Below are 18,772 nucleotides of genomic sequence, written 5' to 3' on the forward strand. Positions count from 1 at the left end.
AAAGTTCACAGGAGCTAAAAGAAAAGGGTTGGGTAACCTGTAGAAACTGTTCTCTCTCCTGTCTTGGTGCTCTTTACCTGCCACAGCAGGCAGAGAAAAGAACGAGTTTCTTTTTTTTGTCAGGTACATCTGAGGTTCTCTTTCTTCCATTTGCTCAGCTTCCTTTTTTTTTTTTTTTTAATATGTGAATGCATCGACACATCTTTTTTAACCTTTTTTTTTTTATTCCTTATGCTGTGGCACTTCAAGATAGATCCAAAAAATGCAGTCTGTTGTAAATTCAAGTATAAACAAAGAGGATGGGAGTAGACACTCAACAGATAACCCATATTTTTCTGTCTTTAAGGCTTTAGGAAGACTTCAAGTTCATAATGGTTAGGTATTTGTTAGGCTAAGTTAATTTTCTTCTGTTCTTCAATTACAGTCTCAAAAACAGAATATTGATATCAACAGACAAGCCAAGTTTGCTGCCACTCCTTCATTTGCTTTATTTGTAAATTTAAAAAATGTAGTCTGCAAAATAGGCGAAGATGCTGAAGTCCTGATGTCTCTCTATGATCCCCTGGAATCAAAATTTATCAGGTGAGCGTACTCCTGAGTGTGCTCCTTCATCTGTGCGTCCTCAGTTAGAGCAGTGAGGCAGTTCTGCAGGATGAGGGGGCTTATGGAAGTCAAATTTCTGTGAAATGTGTAGGACAGGATTATCTGGGAAGTAATGCAGCAGCACTTCATGGTTGTATTCAGCACAGCATCTGGCAAGGGACCTTCGCCCTGGGTACCCTGCAGGGTCGTGCTGTTCCTTATCACACCGTGTCTTCAGTTCCTCAAGTGCAGGCCTTAAAGGAGACGTGAGCACACCTGCGAGGCTGTGTCCTCACTTAACAGCAGCTTTGACAGCAATCTGAGAGTTAGATTTCTACATCCCCTGCTTCTGGAGAGAAATTCTTATGCTTTGTTGCTGAAGAGTTGCTTTCGTTCATAAATGATGCATGCAAGGGGAAGTGGCAGCTGTCTACTAAGTAAATATTAATTTGGTTAGCATGGATAGATTGGGCTTAAGATAGACTTCTGTAAATTCTGCAGTTGATTTTAAATTCCTTATGTTAAGGGAAGACACTTAAACAAAAAAGTCTTCAAAACCTTGTTCTTTCAGTGAAAACTATTTGGTGCGCTGGTCGAGCTCTGGACTCCCCAAAGACATAGACAGATTGCATAACCTCCGAGCAGTGTTCACGGTAAGTCTGGGGGGCTGGTTCAGCCTGAAAATTTTAAAGTGCTTCTCTCACGTCTTGTGAATAACTCAGGAGTTTAACAAGCTGTTTGTGATCAGCAGAGTTACCTCTGCTGGTGAAAGCTCACATGAGACGCTTCTCGTAAGTGGCAATGAAAAATTCTGAACACCTTGCTAAAGCTGAAGTTGCTCTCTGAAGTTTGAAGTTACAGGAAAAGATTTGGTCTCCTAATTCACACAGAAGTCAGGATAAGACTTAAAACTCCTGTTACAATTATTCTTTTAATTCTGAGAACAATTAGCTCTTGTGCTAGAGGCTAGAATGACGAAGGCAAATTGCGAGCAACAAACGTTCTTCTGCGTACTGAAATGGGGCTTGAAATTCCATTATTGTAAAGTAATCCAACGAAACTAATATTTCTAGGACCTTGGCAGCAAAGACCTGAAAAGAGACAAAATCAGTTTTGTCTGTCAGATTGTGCGAGTGGGCAGGATGGAACTGAGGGACAACAACACGAGGAAGCTAACCTCTGGGCTCCGGCGACCCTTTGGAGTAGCAGGTAAACTCTTGTGCACTGTATCTGTATGTTTCATGTCATATTGTTGCACAGAAACTTGGGGGTTTGAAACTCCTGGGGTGTTTTATAAACTCAGAATTGTTTGGTTTGTTCAGGCTTATTCCTGTGTTGCAGAACTGACTGTAGCTTTCAGGACTTGCATGGAGCTGGAGATGCCAAAGCTCATTTAAAGCACGATGCTGTTCTGCTATACGAATATCCTGAAACTGTGCAATTGATAGCTTCATCCCTGTGCTGAATCACTGTTTCCTGACCCTCAGGGTGTCCCCTCACAACCCTTCTTCCTGTGTAGATCATTAAATTCAGTGTTCTTTGTTTTCGTTTTCAGTAATGGATGTTACCGACATAATTAATGGAAAAGTTGATGATGAGGACAAACAGCACTTCATACCCTTTCAGCCGTAAGTAGGGAATAGTTTAAAGAATAAGTAGAGATGAAGGATTATGATTTTTTTTTTTAATTATAGTTTAACCTTTGATTGAAAGAAACTTTCTGTAGGTATTCTGAAGTTATTTCAGTTTGATAATTTATCTTGGATAGTACTTAATGGGAAATTACTGAGAAGAAATGTTATTTATAATAGTGATAGCACTAGGAACTTTTTTTTTTTTTAATTTTTTAATGAGTTTAAGGCACGCATTCTCAGTTTTGTTTTCTTTTTGTTTAAAGCTGTCAGGGTTATAATGTTTGAGAGGTGAAATGCTTAAAGAAGTTACATTGCTAGTTTAAGTCTGGCTAAGATTGAAAAAGACCAGCAGCATTTCCAGCATCCATGACAGGGGACTTCTGTGTAATGAGCTAGTGATAAGATACAACTTTTCCTTGGTAGCAGTTATACTTTCATGGCAGGGGCCACAGTAATTGTACAAACAAAGATGACAAAGGTTGAGAATTTTGAAAGCTGGCTTGATATACGTTCTGGAATACTTTCTCATGCTCCAGCTATTTCTTATGAGACTTTACCAGAAACCTGAAGTATTTTGGTTGGATGCTAAAGGAGATTTGTCTGCTGCACATATTGTAGTTGATCTAGGCAATAAAGACTGGTCTGCTGCATGGACCTGGTCTTGGTTTCAGTCATCTGAAACTGCAGACCTTTCCGTTTCCATATTTGAATCTAAGCTAGCAACTTGGTTGCGGGTTTTTTGTTGTTATTGCTCTTGTTCAACATGGTGAAAGATGAAGTTTTATTAACATGTTAACCAAATTCCTTGATTAATGGGTATTCAGAGGGTTTCTAATAATAGAAACAAACAAAAACACCCAAAGAGCTTGAAATAATGCAGCCTCAAATTAACTTTATTTTGGCAAAAAGGCCTAAATTAGGAAGTCCTTGTGGTTTGAGGATGTGGGCATGTAGAGCAGTACGAGATGCTGCAGGTAGTGGATTTATGCCTAAGGTCTAAAATGGTTTTACTGGTATGTAACTGCATCAGTGGAGTGGTGTAGAGGGTGTTATTGTGAAAATCATAATTCCATCTTTTAAGGGAAATAGAGGTTTTTAGGGAAGAGAGCTTTCATGATACGTTTATTGTATGGTAAACAATAGCAAGCTTTCTTTTAGTGAGTGTGGAAATATGCAATGAAAATGAATCTTTGTGTATCAAAGTGGATGCTAATGGTACATCTAGTTTTCTGCTCCATTAAAACTGATTTATTTTTTTCTGTATATATAAATCAGCTATTTGAAAAGATGTACAATGTGATTTTTTTTTTTTATTTTTGCTGCACTAGATTAAAACATTCTTCTGAAAAAGTATATTCCAAACAGCATGAATAATGTGAAAGCACGCAATGAATACTGGTGTCATTATTTCTAATGTAGACTTAGGCTGTATATGAGCCACATTTTTCTTCTCATTCCATGCTTTGCTTCTGTTGTACCACATGCGACTCTGTTTTCATATCTTTGTTTGTTTGTATTCATTCACTAGCCACCAACACAATGGCTGTCAAAAGCACTTGGCAAGATTACTTAAATGACACTTAATGCTGGCGTTTATTTATAGTTTTCATCTTTTCATTTATTCATCAAGTTTAACAGAATGTTTGGATTATCTGCTTTTCTTGTCCTATGCCATTTCTGTTGGATTTCGAGCAGCTTTTCCCTCAGACAGTGTGCACTGCTGCTTCACTTAGAGAACCACTGCAGTGACCCTGGAGGTGTTGCAGGCTAAATACTTACATTAAAGAACAAACAAACAAACAAAGCCTGCCTGTATAGGTTTTCACTGCTTAACAGGGGATTCTCAGGTGGGAGACATCCTTCCTATCCTCATGAAGTGTTGCGGGGGCTGTGCATGCACGTTCCTGCAGGAAGAAGTAACACCGCGAGTTTGCTGTACTTCTCTCCAGTAGATCAGCGTTCTTCTGATTAATGGTCTCCTATATCTTTCTTGTTACCTTTCCTGTCCTTTGTCTTGCGTTGACTAATAAATACTCTTTGTCACAACTATGATATGATCTTTGTGTTCCCTTGTTGCTGTGACTTCTGGTTTTCTGTGACCCTTTGTTTCCTGGTGTTGGTCGTCATGTGCATCCTCCAGGCTAGCGTTGGATGACGCCATTCGACACAAGCAGCTGAACATATCATCCCGTTTTTCACCCAGGGTGGCAGGGGAGAATGATTTCCTTCAGACTGTTATAAACAAAGTGATTGCTGCTAAAGAAGTCAACCACAAGGGTCAGGGTACGTACTGCTCTTTAAGTATGCTGGTGTATGTAAAATTGCTCATTGCTTCATTTGCAGCGTGGGATTATTCTAAGTTTGGAATCAGGAGTGGTTTTTTTTGGTAGCAGAAAATATATTTGGACTGTTCCCCTTCCTTCGAGCTCATTCTCCTATTCCTGCCCTGTGCCTTTTGCCACTCGGTGTCAATCCCACAGACTCAGAGCTTTCTCTGCAGTGTCCATCACTCGGACACCTCTGTGTTTCTGGGCTGGAAACTGCTTCAGGAAGTCGGCTCTTATGCCCCGGAGCTGTGGACTTTGCCCTCCTCGTGCTGAAGGAAGGAATAGTCCTTTCCTTCCCTTCCTTCTGCTTGTTTGGCAGCTGCACTCGCAGCAGTTGGCTTCCCGTCAGGATGACCGGGGAATTTCTCCCATCAGGGGGGAAGAATGGCCCCAGGACAAGGCAGCATTGCTTTTTTTTTTGCCTTTGGTCTTTACTGGATTACCTTTTCTGTACACAGCACTTCGTAATGTGCCTAGAATTTAAAAAGTGAACTGTGTGGCTCTGTTATTACTGTACTGGCTTTGATCTTTTTGGTCTGAGTTAATATACTGTTAGGCAGGCCTGCACAGAGCTCCCAGGTTGTGTTGGAGTAGGATTGGTAGGGGGTATCTGACCAATTGACACAGGAAAGATCATGTATTACAGTAAGTAGAACTTAAAATTGATTTATTTATTTTTTTTAATTCCTCATTTAACTAAAGGGAAAATTGAGATCTGATTTCCCTCCCGTTATTTTTCCCTTGTGACTGGTGTGCATCAGAAAGGAGGAAACTCACTGCAGCTTCTTGGATTCCTTTTCAATTCTTTCCCTAAGACAAACCTCCCGAGCAAACCAGGAAGGATGAGGAGCCGCTGCTTAGCCGGTCGCTGTGGGTACAGTTACTGCCTGATGAAATAGCAGCTGCTCGAACTGTCCTTGGCAACAAGTCAGAGCATCGCCATTTGTAAGAGGTTTTAGTGGAAGAGAAAGCGAGCTGCCAAATCTCCACAAAAAGAACGCGTAGTTAATTGGGTGTGTAACAGGATAACCCACAATTTGTTTTATAGATGAACGTTTTTGGGTTATTTTTTTCATAGATTTTAATTTTGGGATTTTTTTTTTCCAGAAAATTGCTGCTGTAATTATTTCATGCTTCAACTTAATTGCCAGTCGCTTTACCAAGTGTGTAAGACTTCATTTTTTTCCAGTTTAGCGTCTTTTTTTCCCCTGTAACAAGAGTGCCTGATGTTAGCCGGCAAGCGTTGGCTTTAGTGTCTCCTACTACTGAGGAGAAAAATACCAACAGAGGGAAGCTGATGCTGTCGTCGGTGTGGTTAGGGCAATGAAACCAGCTTATGGGGTGGTGGAGGTGAAGTTCAGGGTATGTGTTAGCTGTTGGGGTCTTCATTGGGGTACTGATGCTGGGTGGGTGTAAGATTTAACTCTGCTTTCAGTGGAAGAAATTGCCATTTCTCCTTCTTTTCTCCTGTGGAAGATAAGCGTTTCATTAGAAAGAACTTGAGAGAGTTCAAAGCTTGAGGCAGTTCTCTTAATGGCTTAATAACTGTGTTCCTACAAGACCCCGTGTGTGTACGAGTCTGAAGAGCCTGAAATGAGAGAAGTCTGCTCTCACAGTGCTGCGAGGAGGAGGAATTTGATTTCACTCCGGCTTCGTGTAAAGGGCCCTGCAGGCCTGCCGTGTGTCCGCAGTGCAGGCCTCGGAGGGGTCAGCTGTTGACCGAAGGCTTTTCTTCTTTCAGTTGATGTTTTATGGCCCTGCTAACCTGTTTTCCTTCTGAATTAAGACCCGTTGTAGTGAAGTGTTCACCAAAATCTCTGGCTTTATGAGCCTGTCCCTGAGAAAGCTGCATGTACCTGCTTCTGAACACGTGCCTTAATTCATCCTTGCCAAGGTGTCTTCCAGACGGTATCGCTGCAAAGGCACAAATCCTTATCTTGCTCAGGTCTTCATTTTTTTTTAAAGTACCTAGTTACCAGGTGTAGATGTCACTTTTCTAAAGAGTTTGATAAGATCAGACATGGTTGTGTTGTACTCATATTTCTGCTTGATGAGCTCTATTTTGAGTTTCTCTGAATGTGTTAATGTATTTTTTGTAAGGTAACGAACAGCGACCTTGATGTATCCTCTTACCTCTTAGAATATGTACAAAAAATTTTCTTCAATAACTAGGAAAAAGCTCAAGTTTAATAATTGTGGTTTTTACACAACAGGTTTGTGGGTGACTTTGAAACTTCTTCCAGGAGATATCCATCAAATTAGAAAAGAGTTTCCACACCTAGTGGATAGGTCAACAGCAGTGGCTCGGAAAATGGGATTTCCTGAGATTATTATGCCTGGTAAGCTGTTGTGTGAAATAATTCTGCTTTGCTATGTTTTGATCTTCTTTCCATATCTGTAAGCACGGAAGATTTGGGGGGAAAAGAACCCAAAAAAATGTTAATTTAGGGTATGGTATGTATTAAAAATAAGACCTCATCAAAGGATATTGTCTTAAAATAAATATAAAATAGTTTGATGGTAAAAGTATACCTGCTACATGTGCTGCAGAAACAGATTAAAGTAATAACCACTTCCCTTCCCCCTAAGCAAAGACATGCTACCAAGGTGATGATGGAAATTCTCTGTTTCCAGTGAGGAAAAGACATGCTTGATATTATTTTCCTTAGCAAGGGCATATGTAAAATTTCCATCTCCCGAGATGAATCCAAACCAGAAAGTAGATAAGATTTTTCAGAGCAAATGGCTTGATCTGCAGATATGCAGGTCTCTTAAGGTTTGTGCTAGATTTGGATAATGTACTTGAAAGAAAGTCAGACTGTCTCTGTTATACATACATTCTGTGGACATTCAAATTCGGTGTTTATTTATCTGCCTGTTTATGATATAAATATCTATTTAAGTTATCTACCTCTTGGATTGGGAAACGGGATTTCCAATAATTCCATTTTCTAAGTTTTAATTTAATTTGGGGTGAAGCTGAGGACTGTGCTAAGACATAAATCTAAATATAACCCGCCCCTGCAGCCCTCAAACCAGTACAAACATCAAACCAACTCCTGATGCCATGTTGCAGAAGACCTGTATAGGCTGTCATATATTAAAATTGAAAAATACCTGTGTGTGGGGTAAATTAACGATGAAATTTAAATTTATCCTTTCAAATTAATGATTTAAAAATGAGACAAACAAAGAGAACTGAGATGTTTTTGGAATGATATGGTACATAACGTTGATGTAGTGTTCTTTTAGTCCAGAAATAATTGTGATTATTTTGGGTTGCTTTATTTGTTAGATTCAGTTTTGTGCACTCTGAGTTGGGAAGTCAGGTTTTAGAAGTCTAAAGACAGTTTTAGTTAAAACAGCTACAAATTTTGAATGTTCAAGATTCTGTGGCTTTTAAATATTTTGCCATATATACGTTTGTTACTTCTGAAAATGTGGTGGTTGTTGTTTCTATGCACAATTTCATAACTCAATAGGCAGGCTATGCGAATTGCTACCAACTTTCCTTTTTTCTTCTAGGTGATGTTCGTAACGATATCTATGTAACGTTGGTTCAGGGAGATTTTGACAAAGGCAGTAAAACAACAGCGAAAAATGTAGAAGTTACAGTGTCTGTTTATGACGAAGATGGAAAAAGATTAGAGGTATTATTATTTTTTTTAATATTAGCTGGTTTATATGCATCTGTCTGATCTTTCTCAACATCTTTTTAGAAGTCTTTCAACTATAAAAAGTCCCTATTTTTATATACGACAAAATTTTCTCCTTTATTATGACCACCTCGTGCTATCAGTGCATACAATTTGATATTAATTTCATGGGACATTTTGAGTGAGCCATTCTGTTTTATTTCGATCTACTTACGAACTTATTTTTTGTTTACTTGAATTGAAGAGTGGAGCTTAAGATGGGCATAAACATTTTCTCTTCTGTTTGTGTTTTCAAGAGTGTTATTTTTCCTGGTGCTGGTGATGAAGCCATCTCAGAATACAAGTCAGTAATATATTACCAAGTAAAGCAGCCTCGCTGGTTTGAAACTGTAAAGGTATATATATAAAGTTACAATTATTTATCCATCTGGGTTAATATGACACAAGTACATGTTTCAATGGGAAGTCCTGAGAAGCAAAATGAGGAAAACGAATGTTTGTAGTCATCGGTAGTGGAACAAAAGGAAGTCTTTCAGAGACAGCTGGAAAATAGATTACACTTTTATTGCATAATAAATTTTATTTCGTCCTTTTGGTCAAGATGACTGTTATGGGGGCACTGCACCATCTGTTTAGGAATGGCTTTCACTCTTGCCATGAAGCTGACCTAAAGAAGCAGGATATTGAGGTTAAAATATAACTGCCATACTGTTGAACTCATCGTTGTTTTGGGATCTGGCTGATTGTGCTTCAAGCTTGCTGAATTTGCTTTGGTAATAACATTTTAGCTTAAATGCTGATTTTTATGTAGGAGGCTGACGTTAGCTTAATGAAAAATATTCTGTTGATCTGTAGTCAATGGGAGCAGTAGATGTGCGTCAAGAAAAGATTCACAGCTGCTCCCCACACCATTTCAAGTCCAGGGGTGCTCTGGTTGCATGCACTGCCAGGAGGTGGCTGTTAGGGAGTCATAGAAACCTGGACTTGGTGTTGGGGAGCAGCGAACAGCACAGAGCCTGAAAGTGGACATGGTTAAGAAAATACAACAGCTCTAGCAGAAGTATGGGGGGAGAAGAGTATTGGTTACATCTCTGCAGTGTTGGTTACACGAGGATCAGAGATGTGCTAATAGTTTATGGCGTACAAGCAGTGCATAGATAATTGACACCTTAAGAAGTTCGCCTTTGCCAATCAAACTCAAGGTGGGCTTGTTCCTGAGCTCGGGGGATTGATAAGGGATGCTTTGAGGTTACAGCCATCACGTCCCTGTCAGCCATAGTATCTCCAGATCTTGCTGGGTAACTTAACAGGCTTGCTTTGTCTTTTCTCTGTTTCTTAGTGCAAGAATTGTTGATTTTCCTGGGGAGTTTGTGACCTTTTGAGGTCTTTGATGGCAAACTGAGGCTTGTCTTTAATGTTAACATTTTATAAAGATCCAAGGCCGTTGTTGAAAAACGTCTAGATGAGATTTGGTAGTGGTAGATGATATTTGAAGATACTGTGCCGACTGTTTTCTTCTCCATCTTCTCTCCCAATATGTGAAGGTCGCAATCCCTATTGAAGACGTGAACCGCAGCCATTTAAGGTTCACGTTCCGACACAGGTCATCACAGGACTGTGAGTAATTTGTCCTTTTCATTGTGATTCCTGTCAGTGTCTGGTGCCAAAATGTCCTGAAACAGGCATAAAGTTCCTATCTGTAATTGACTGCTGTAATTGCTTTGGTGTGGGGATAAGCTTTTGCCTGCTTATTTAATGTTAACATCTCAGCTTTTCCATTTCTGACTTCTTTCTAGCTTTTACCTTTTGACATCACCTTTTTCCTTTCTTGCCCGGTCATTTCTCCAAGCCAAATAAAAGGGCTAGGGAGTAAAGCTCTCAGTTAGCAACTGAGAGGGTTGTGGTGTTGCTCATCTCAGAGGTAGGTGGTAGGAAAGGTATTTAAATACAAAGAAGCCCCACATGTGAAATAGGAACCTGAAAGAGAGGTTACAATAGCATCAGTAGTTGAAGCTATTAAGAAACCTGGTTTCCGTTCCTGGTTCTTATTCTGCCTTGCGGTTGTTTTGAAGTAATGTTGGTGTGAAAGATGCTTGCAAGCTTGTGGTTCTCCTCAGCTTTCCTGTAATGTTGCTGGCAGCTGAGGTGCGTTGAGCTGCTGAGGATCTGACCAAGACAGCTAGACATCCTCCGTATATCAGCAATTGTTCTGTAGTAAAGTTTGAGGATTTGTCTTGGTTATGATAACGTTCATTACGTATAGCAATTACAGTGGCTGTCTTACTTGACAAGAACGTCTTTCAAAAGGTGCAGCAAAATATTTTTGCTGTAGAATACGTGCACAGACTTAGTGTTGATGGAGTAACATCCACTGGATGCATTTTGAGGTGTGTAATACTTCTGACATACACCCATCTGTGCGATGTAGAATTCATTATCATAAGGGGTAGTTAAAGCTGTATTTTGTAAATTGGTCATTAATAACAGTTTCTCCTAGTTTAGAAAGTAATACCACCTAATGAAAACAATATGTGGAAAATTAGTGAAATTGGTGTCAAAATTATGACTGTGAACTATGAACTACAAGAGTCAGAAAAATTTAAGTGGCGGTACAAAAAATTCAGTTGGTCACTGCTTAAATATTAATTAGATGTCCTGCTTTAGGGCCTCAGTGTTTCCTCATGCTCATTGGACTATCTCAAATTGCTTGTACTTTCCTTCTGGTTTTATTTCTAAATTTACTTTGTAATTTATATTAACCCTTGTTGCCATGTTATTTTAGTTTTTGATGCTAGATTTTGAATGTGAGAGCAAACTGAATGCATTAGCTAGTTCCATTTGGCTGTGCAGTGGGTTAGCGTGGCCAGATGCACATTCATTTTTCCAATTTTTGGTTCTAGGTGATGTATAAAAGTCTCCTCATTTCTAGAACCTTTTCTGCATCTGAGAAACTTTACTAGTATCATTCCTATGTTCTCTCTTTTCTTATGTTTTAGGTGAAGTGTCTGTACTAACATCGAATACTTAATTATGTATTTTTTTAACAGCCAAAGATAAATCTGAGAAAATATTTGCCCTTGCATTTGTGAAGCTCATGAGATACGATGGAACGACTTTGAGAGATGGAGAACACGACCTTATAGTTTATAAGGTAGAATTTTGAGATGGTGTTTCCATAATTGCTAGCTAAGTGCGAGCATTACTTACTTTCAGTGAACTGTTGTGTTAGACAATTGCAAGTAAGGTATTTTTTATGGTACATTAGTTAAAGCAACTAAATACTGTGCAATTTGCCAATATGGCAGACTTATGGTTAAACTTTGAATCTGTTTTCTTGGGAATGGTTTAGCTGTTGAATTTCTTAGGCTTGCCATTGAATTTTATCTGTGTGGGTTTTCATGGCTGGGGAAAACTACTTGTGTAGATCTTTAAATATTAGATCTCGGCTCTGAGCTGTGTAGACTTGTTAGATAACTCCAGTTCTGGAGCCAACCTGCAGAAATTCCAGGGTAAAGAACAACATTTTGTTATTATGAGGGCTTTCTGCAAGTTGTTTAAACTGTTTTCTATCTTGTATTTAAAACACTGCTGCAGGCAGAAGCAAAGAAGCTGGAGGATGCCTCAACGTATTTAAGTCTGCCATCAACTAAAATAGAGCTGGAGGAAAAGGGACACTCTGCAACGGGGAAGAGCATGCAGAACCTCGGGAGCTGCACCATCAGCAAAGACTCTTTCCAGATCTCTACTCTGGTTTGTTCAACAAAACTTACCCAGAATGGTAAGTTCATAGAACTGCTGGGTTTCTGTCCCTTGCAGCGTGAGTGCAACTGTGTGCAGTGACTTGCAGACATCTTATCTGTCCCATTGCCTCTGGAAGGGATGGTAGATTGCTTGACATGTTGCCCTGGATTAAATTGTCAAGATGCAGCAAAAGCATCTGCCCCCAGTGTAGTGTGCAACTTGTGGATGTAGTTTTGCTTTAGAGGAGTATTTGTCTCCAAGTATACAGGTTTCTGTATCTGTTTGTGGCAAACAGGGGTACTCAGGGTTAAAACTGAGACTTTTATATTGAAATATACTGAAAACATGCTCTGTGACATTTTCCTACTGTGTGGATATGAATAATAGCACCAGGGAAAAGGGTGAGTTTATTTTCGAGAGGAGATGATATCATGGCCGTGCTCCAAAATAATCTGTTGTGTTATTTCCAAGGTGCGATATTCAGTGTTTCTGACTTCTGGATCTTCTGCCAGAAGCAAGTGCTGTCACTCTTGTGTTGGGCAGGCAGGTGTGTGCATGGGGCTGTGCTGCTTGGAGGTCGGTTTCCTTTTCACAAACGTTCATAGGAACATGGAAAGCTGGGGACAGGCTCCGTGTATGCTGCTGCTTTTAAAACGACCTCACAGAAGTTTTACCTGTGTATTTGTCAGCCCAGAGGCTGCAGCAGCCAGTGCTGGTGGCAGCCACCAAAGCAAACATTTCACGCTTCCAGCCAGCGCCCTCTCTTTACTTTTCATGCTGGTTTGCCATGGGGTGATGCCTTGTTCTCCTGGCCACCCCCTGCCCAGGGGGAAGGTAACTACTTGGATGTAGTTGCCTGGCAGTGTGATTGCAGTCTTTTCCAGTGCTGTCTCTTAGAGCACATCCCAAGTGTTTGGTATTCAGAGCACATCACGCGCACTGCAGTTTGGCAGTCTTAGAGCCTAAGAGGATGCTTAGCAAAAAAAAATAAAAAAAATAAAAAATGCAGAAATGATTTCTGGAATTTCATCACAAGTACAGGATGGGAGCTGAACGGTAACGCAGTGATTTGGGGGGCTTTGTACGACGCAGGAACCAGCACGTGGGATTGAACTGCGTGTTCTTCTGGTTTGTGATTGACATCGTGAGGCTTTTCTCCTCAGTCTTTCCTGCTGTAGCAGGAAAATATTTGTTAGTATTTGGAAATATTCCGCAGTGGTCCATTTACTGACTGCTTTCACATAACTGCTACTGACGTGAAAACCGAGCATTGTTTTGTGCTTAATTTACCTATAATTTGCATTGAATTTTGATCAGAATTTAATGTTACTGGTAACTGTTGTCTGTGAAACTTTCTCTGAGTTGCCAAAGCCTCTTCCAAGTGTTACAGCATTACTAAACACAGTCCTCATGTATTCGCAGGCAAGTTTTAAAGGAAGCACAATTTTTAGCGTTGAACCTTTCCCTCAGGTGTACAGTTGGTAGTGCTCTTCAGGCTGTAGGTTTTGAAGCTGATTTTCCCTTCTGTAGACTTGTGAGATAATATTGCTTCCCTAACTTTAAAAAAGAAACAAAAATCCGTGATTATCTTTGCCTACCAAAGTTTTTTTCTCATTTTGATCATCTGTAACACTTCTTTCTTTCTTCTCAGTAAGAATCACAGAATTTGCTTTGAAACTTATTTGTAATAATTATGAAATTATGTTAGTAGATCACAGAATTCTTTCTGCGTTGTATTTGATGCTGCAGATTGTGTCTGCAGTCTCTCTGAACACTTGCTTGATTTCCATTCTTTATGAACTGCGAGTCGTTAACGTTGCTGTTCTGTTAGTACCTGATGTTCTGAGCATCCGTAGCAGAATATATTAGTAGGAACGAATTGCTTGTCGTCTTAGGTTTTTTCAATTTAATTTTTAGGAAGAACAGCAGTATAAGCACAGGAGAAGGACTGCTTAAAATACACGTTTAAAAAAAAAAAAAAAAAAGAAGGTAGCGAGGGCTGGTTTGCATCCATTCCTGATGTCACGATGAAGCCAGAAGTATGTGTTCATTTTGTTTCCCTTCTTACAAGTAGCCTCTTGAGCTATGACGAACTGAGGCCTTGTATACTGCAGCAGAAGCAGGGTGATTTTGGTCACTGAATCTTCTTTTTCCAACTAGAAGTTGGAAAAGCCCTTTTTTGTGTTTTCTTCCCTGCATGAAGGATTCAAACATGTAGAAAACTAGTAACTGCTCTTGATCCAGAGGCAGGACTTCAAAGAACCAGGGAGACTAGGCTTTCAGAAAACAGTTGAGGTGAAGTTTACTTAATCATTCCGTATAATTAGTAAGTTTTTAAAAAAAGTTATGCATATGAAATGCAAATTCAGGTGTTTTAGTGGCATAAAAATGAAGTTGATTTGAATACAGAATTAAAGCAAGCCATTAAGAGCAAAAAAGCAAATGCTTTAGAGGGAAGATTATTTCAAAGAACAATGAAATCAGGTTACAAGTACTGTCTAACTTCAGCGAAGCAGTTTGAAGAAAGTTTGGGTAGCTGTGTAGGGAAACTTCTGCGTGTGTACAGGTCAAGGTAATAATGTAATCAAGAAACAGGACTGCTCTATTGTTAAATAAGATGTAAAAGACGATCTTCACATAAATTTGATGTCATCCTAAGTTGCACTAAGCTGTTTTAAGTTTTTATTGCTTACTGGTAGGCTAGATATTTATTCTAACCCTGAGCAACTGAACATCCTCACTCTGTCTTCTTCCTCCGATACTTTCTGATCATATAAATTTCACTTGATGTAGGTGCCTGTAGTAATTGCTGTTTACTACAGGCTGAAATACGATTTACGTTCTTACTCTGTTGTACTAACAGTGTTGTGTTAGATGTAGGCGTGCTGAGAGGGGAGGATTAACTGGCTGGCTGTTACTTTGGGGTTACAGCTCGCAGTCACAGTGAACCCACGTTCTTTCTGCACGCTGTAACTTAGTTTTTTGGTTGTTGGACTACGTTGACTTTTTCTGTTCTCACATGTATTTGCTGTGTCATCAGACGGAAAGAGCACATGGGTTTGCTTTCTTGGGGCATTGCACAATGCTATTCAGAGGTGCGGGCTGGCTTTCGTTCAGTTAATTTCTTTTGTCAAGCTGGTGCCTTTTTAGAAGTCAGACTGAAACCCAGTTCAGTGGTGGAGAGCCACTGGCTATAAACATATTCAGGAAACACTTTGGTTAACTCATGGAGGCATCTTCAGCTTTCTTTCAGAAGCAATTTTTCTTTTGAAGTTGAGTTTCTAAGACTTCGGTTTCATCCTAAAGACTTCTTGTAAATTGCATTACCAATAAAAAAAAAAAAAAAGGAAAAAAAAATAGGATTGTCTTACTACACCATAGCTTTGAAGTCTCTTTTAGGCCCAAAGAGAGAGAAGCCTCGTTTTGGTTTGAGTGCTGCTCAGAGGGAAGTTCCCCCAAGGAGAACTGCAATCCATTGCATTAGAGATGATTTTATTTATTCCTTAGAGGGAAAGGTTTGGGGAAACGTCTAGCAGCTGCTCTGGGTCTCTGCCTGTAATTTGCATGATGTTAGTTTGGCTAAGGCACGACGAGCTTGGAGTTTGGGGTTTGTTTCAATTCATGTTGCGTCTCAGAAAACGTACAAGTGGCTATAACTTAGTGGTGCTCCAGAGTGGCTGTTAATATTTACTAGCGTGCTTATTTGCAGATGAAACACAATTGCGAGCTGTCTCCTGAGAAACTGGAGAATGGCGCTGTGGCTCTTCCTGGCTAATGAGGGAGAGAACCTGCCTGCTGCAGCTTGTCTCGTATTTATCAGGGAATGATGAAGTGGCACCATCTTGGTGGTGGGATGTAGGATTTGGGGACGAGACCATTGCAGTTGATTCATTTCATCATCTGAGCCGTAGCCTAGTCCATCACTTGGAAGCATCCAAGTCATTTGGACATTCTGAGTTATGAAGCAGACAGCTTTCCTCTGAATTAGCTTGGCGTGCAACTGTTTGGCTTGTGCTGGTGTATTTTCTTTTCTCTGTATTCAGAGAGAGCAAAGAAGCTAGAGGCACTCACTCTGGAAGAATCGCAGCCGTGTAGATGTCACTGTGTTGGTGGCTGACTAATTCCAGTTTGGCATCTTTTTTTAAACACACAACTGTTGTATGCAGCAAATTAAAACCGAGGGATCAGGCTTCCTTGGCCCAGATTTTAATGCTGACACTTCAAAATCAGTCTGCTTTTTTGAAAGCCTTTCACAAATCTTTCATGACAGAAGCATTGCACTGCCTGTCTGCAGTGTCAGATGTACCCTACAAATATGTTATCGGCCAGTGAAAAGGGCTGACCTATCGAAGTAAGCCTGTTTGTCCTGGTGTGTGCCTGGAAATAAATATCTGGCATGATCTAATTCTTGTTTTTTTTCCTTCACTCCTAGTGGACCTCCTGGGCCTTCTGAAATGGCGATCTAACACAAATCTGTTGCAGCAGAATTTGAAGCAGTTGATGAAAGTTGATGGTGGTGAAGTGGTGAAGGTAACAAGTTAATTTCTTTAAAAGCAAATTTGGTGTCATAATTTTGCTGAAGGCTGTATTTTGAGGTACTCATCTGTTTAATTTTCTCTCCCCTGTAACCATACTGCGCATACCTGAACATACTTAAGAGATACCTGGCTACAGTTTGGCCTTCAGGAATGCAAATCCCCTTCTCCTTTCCCTCAAAAAACATGTCAGATTTTAAGTAAATTTCTAGAAATGAAGGTTGTTTTTCTTTTTTTTTTTGTTTTAGTGCTTCAGTGTTGCATTTTTTTATTATTTTAATATACAGATACTGGAAGAGAGGCTGTTTTTTTCAAGATCAAAACATCTTGGAACTATCACATGGTGATATTTATCATATTTTAAATAGAAGGATGTGGAATGCATGCACCTTACTGTGTGCTGCTTGTAATTTTTTTTTTAAAATTATTTCTCCTGAAAATACTTGGCTGAGCCAAGGTATTTACATTTGCCAAGGCCACTGAGTGATTGCAGGGACCTGCATAAAGACAGATTTATTTGCGGAAAAGAGTAGGCTGAGACTTCATTGAATGTGTTGTACTAAATCAAATATAATGAAGTGTCAGAAGATGTACTGTGCTGGGGACAGGTGACCCTTAAGGACCTATGGTGTTTTTACTTCATTTGGATTTTAATGTGTTTAATAGGAGCATGGTGATGTCTTGAAGCAACCTAAAACATCTGAGACTGCTGGCAGTGTTCTTTAGTGAGAGTGGTAAATACAGGATCTCAGGTGTGGTTTGTGTTTCGGGAAGGTTCTCAGTTCTCCCTGCTGCTGCTTTGTTCTGGATCATTTGATAGCTAAAAACTTGACACCGATACCAGGGTCTGACGAGTGCTGTCACAGTAGTGTCATTTGTAATTTTCACTCGTCTCCAAATGACACCAGCGTACAGCAGATCAGTGCCTGATGGATACCAGTGATTTTAGAAGCACCAGGATGCGGCACAAACAGGGTTCAAGTAAGAGCAGAGTCAGGGGGAGTTCTCCAGCCAGCACGTGCTCATCCCTCCGTCTTACTCACTTCCCCCTAGTATGTGGGAGTCTGAGCAGAACTGGCTGTGTGCTTAGTACAGAGGTGTGAACACTTAATACTGCTCTTTTCACCGTGTTTCTTCATTTCAGAAGACCACTGTTTTGCTTTATCTCCTATGGTAACGTTCAGAAAATCTTGGTGTAGCCTGCTCTGTTGCATGCTAGTAGCACTTTACCTGGTTAGTAACTGCTCCTGTCTGTTCTTTCAGCTCTTTTGTCCTTCATGTTTTTAAACGCCACATCAGACACAGGCTATGTGTGCTACAGAAAGTGTATATTTGATAAAACATATCCAGGTTTTCTGTTAAACTATTTATTTTTAAACTCCAGTACAACATCGCTGCCTAATGGTGTTCATTCAGCACGAAGCAGGGATCAGCCAAGGTCCTTACTTAGAGTAACTGCTTCAGTGCTGTATGAAATCTGTAATTGCCATCTTCCTGTAGCAGAGGCGCTGTCTTGATCATTTGAGCAGAGTCTATGGGATGTGAGAAAATAAACTAATAGGCCAGAACTTATCCATACTAGTTCCCTACCTGAGAAGTTTTGCTTCCACTGTTAAAACAAAAGCATCCATCCTGTATCCTCCTTGCTGTTATATGAAGTCCTTGTAAACGGATTTAAAACTTGAGCTCTACCAATGGAAGTCAGTATGTGATGCCTAAACATGAAACAAAGACTAGAGCAGTCATTGCACAGGTTTTTAACAATCCTTTGTTTCCAGAAGAGAGTTAGCCAGGCAGGGGGTTGGGTCTGGTTGTACCCATTCTCTTCAAACTGAGACAGAAACTTCTGACAAAGCTGTACTCTTTCCGTGTAGCCCAGGCGATGAATCCCATTTGGCCTAGGAGATCCATTGTGCAGGTAGAAGTCTTGAAGGTTGGTGGGAGTCCAGGTGTTTTCCATGGCATACATAATACCTCCTGGGGGTTGCAATCTCAGAAGACAATCCCATAATGCTTGTTCAGACATTCCTCCCCACCTACCCTTTGTCTTGTCTACTTTTTAAAGAAAAAACAACGAACAAACAACAACAACAAAAAAGTTTCAGGATTGTTCTGGCAAATCTGTCTCAAACAGCAGTAAGTTGAAGCCTTTCTCTCTCCACCAACCCAAACACCAACCGTGGCCACGTTTGCTCTCATCCTTCCGTGGGGGAGCCCGGGTTGTTCCTGGTGGAAGGAGATGCTCAGAGCCAGACCCCGGTGCTGATCAAACTGAATGCATTCACGACTAGCTACGG

General features: G+C 40.2%; 1 protein-coding gene across 2 annotated transcripts in view; it reads left to right on the forward strand.

The window, feature by feature from the left end:
• Nucleotides 1-18,772, forward strand: part of DOCK1 (dedicator of cytokinesis 1) — a 258,125-nt gene that overhangs the window by 27,666 nt on the left and 211,687 nt on the right. Inside the window, exons 8-19 of one of the 2 annotated variants that reach the window (XM_084289957.1) lie at nt 425-582; nt 1,154-1,235; nt 1,656-1,791; nt 2,138-2,210; nt 4,357-4,499; nt 6,757-6,882; nt 8,069-8,193; nt 8,496-8,594; nt 9,744-9,816; nt 11,247-11,350; nt 11,794-11,977; nt 16,373-16,470. In XM_084289957.1, coding sequence (XP_084146083.1) covers nt 425-582; nt 1,154-1,235; nt 1,656-1,791; nt 2,138-2,210; nt 4,357-4,499; nt 6,757-6,882; nt 8,069-8,193; nt 8,496-8,594; nt 9,744-9,816; nt 11,247-11,350; nt 11,794-11,977; nt 16,373-16,470 — 1,401 coding nt within the window. The remainder of the gene's footprint in view (nt 1-424; nt 583-1,153; nt 1,236-1,655; nt 1,792-2,137; nt 2,211-4,356; nt 4,500-6,756; nt 6,883-8,068; nt 8,194-8,495; nt 8,595-9,743; nt 9,817-11,246; nt 11,351-11,793; nt 11,978-16,372; nt 16,471-18,772) is intronic. The other variant, XM_084289958.1, reaches the window with a different exon arrangement.

This window comes from Netta rufina (genome assembly GCF_964035555.1).
Source record: "Netta rufina genome assembly, chromosome: 7".
In the NCBI taxonomy this organism is placed as follows: Eukaryota; Metazoa; Chordata; class Aves; order Anseriformes; family Anatidae; genus Netta; species Netta rufina.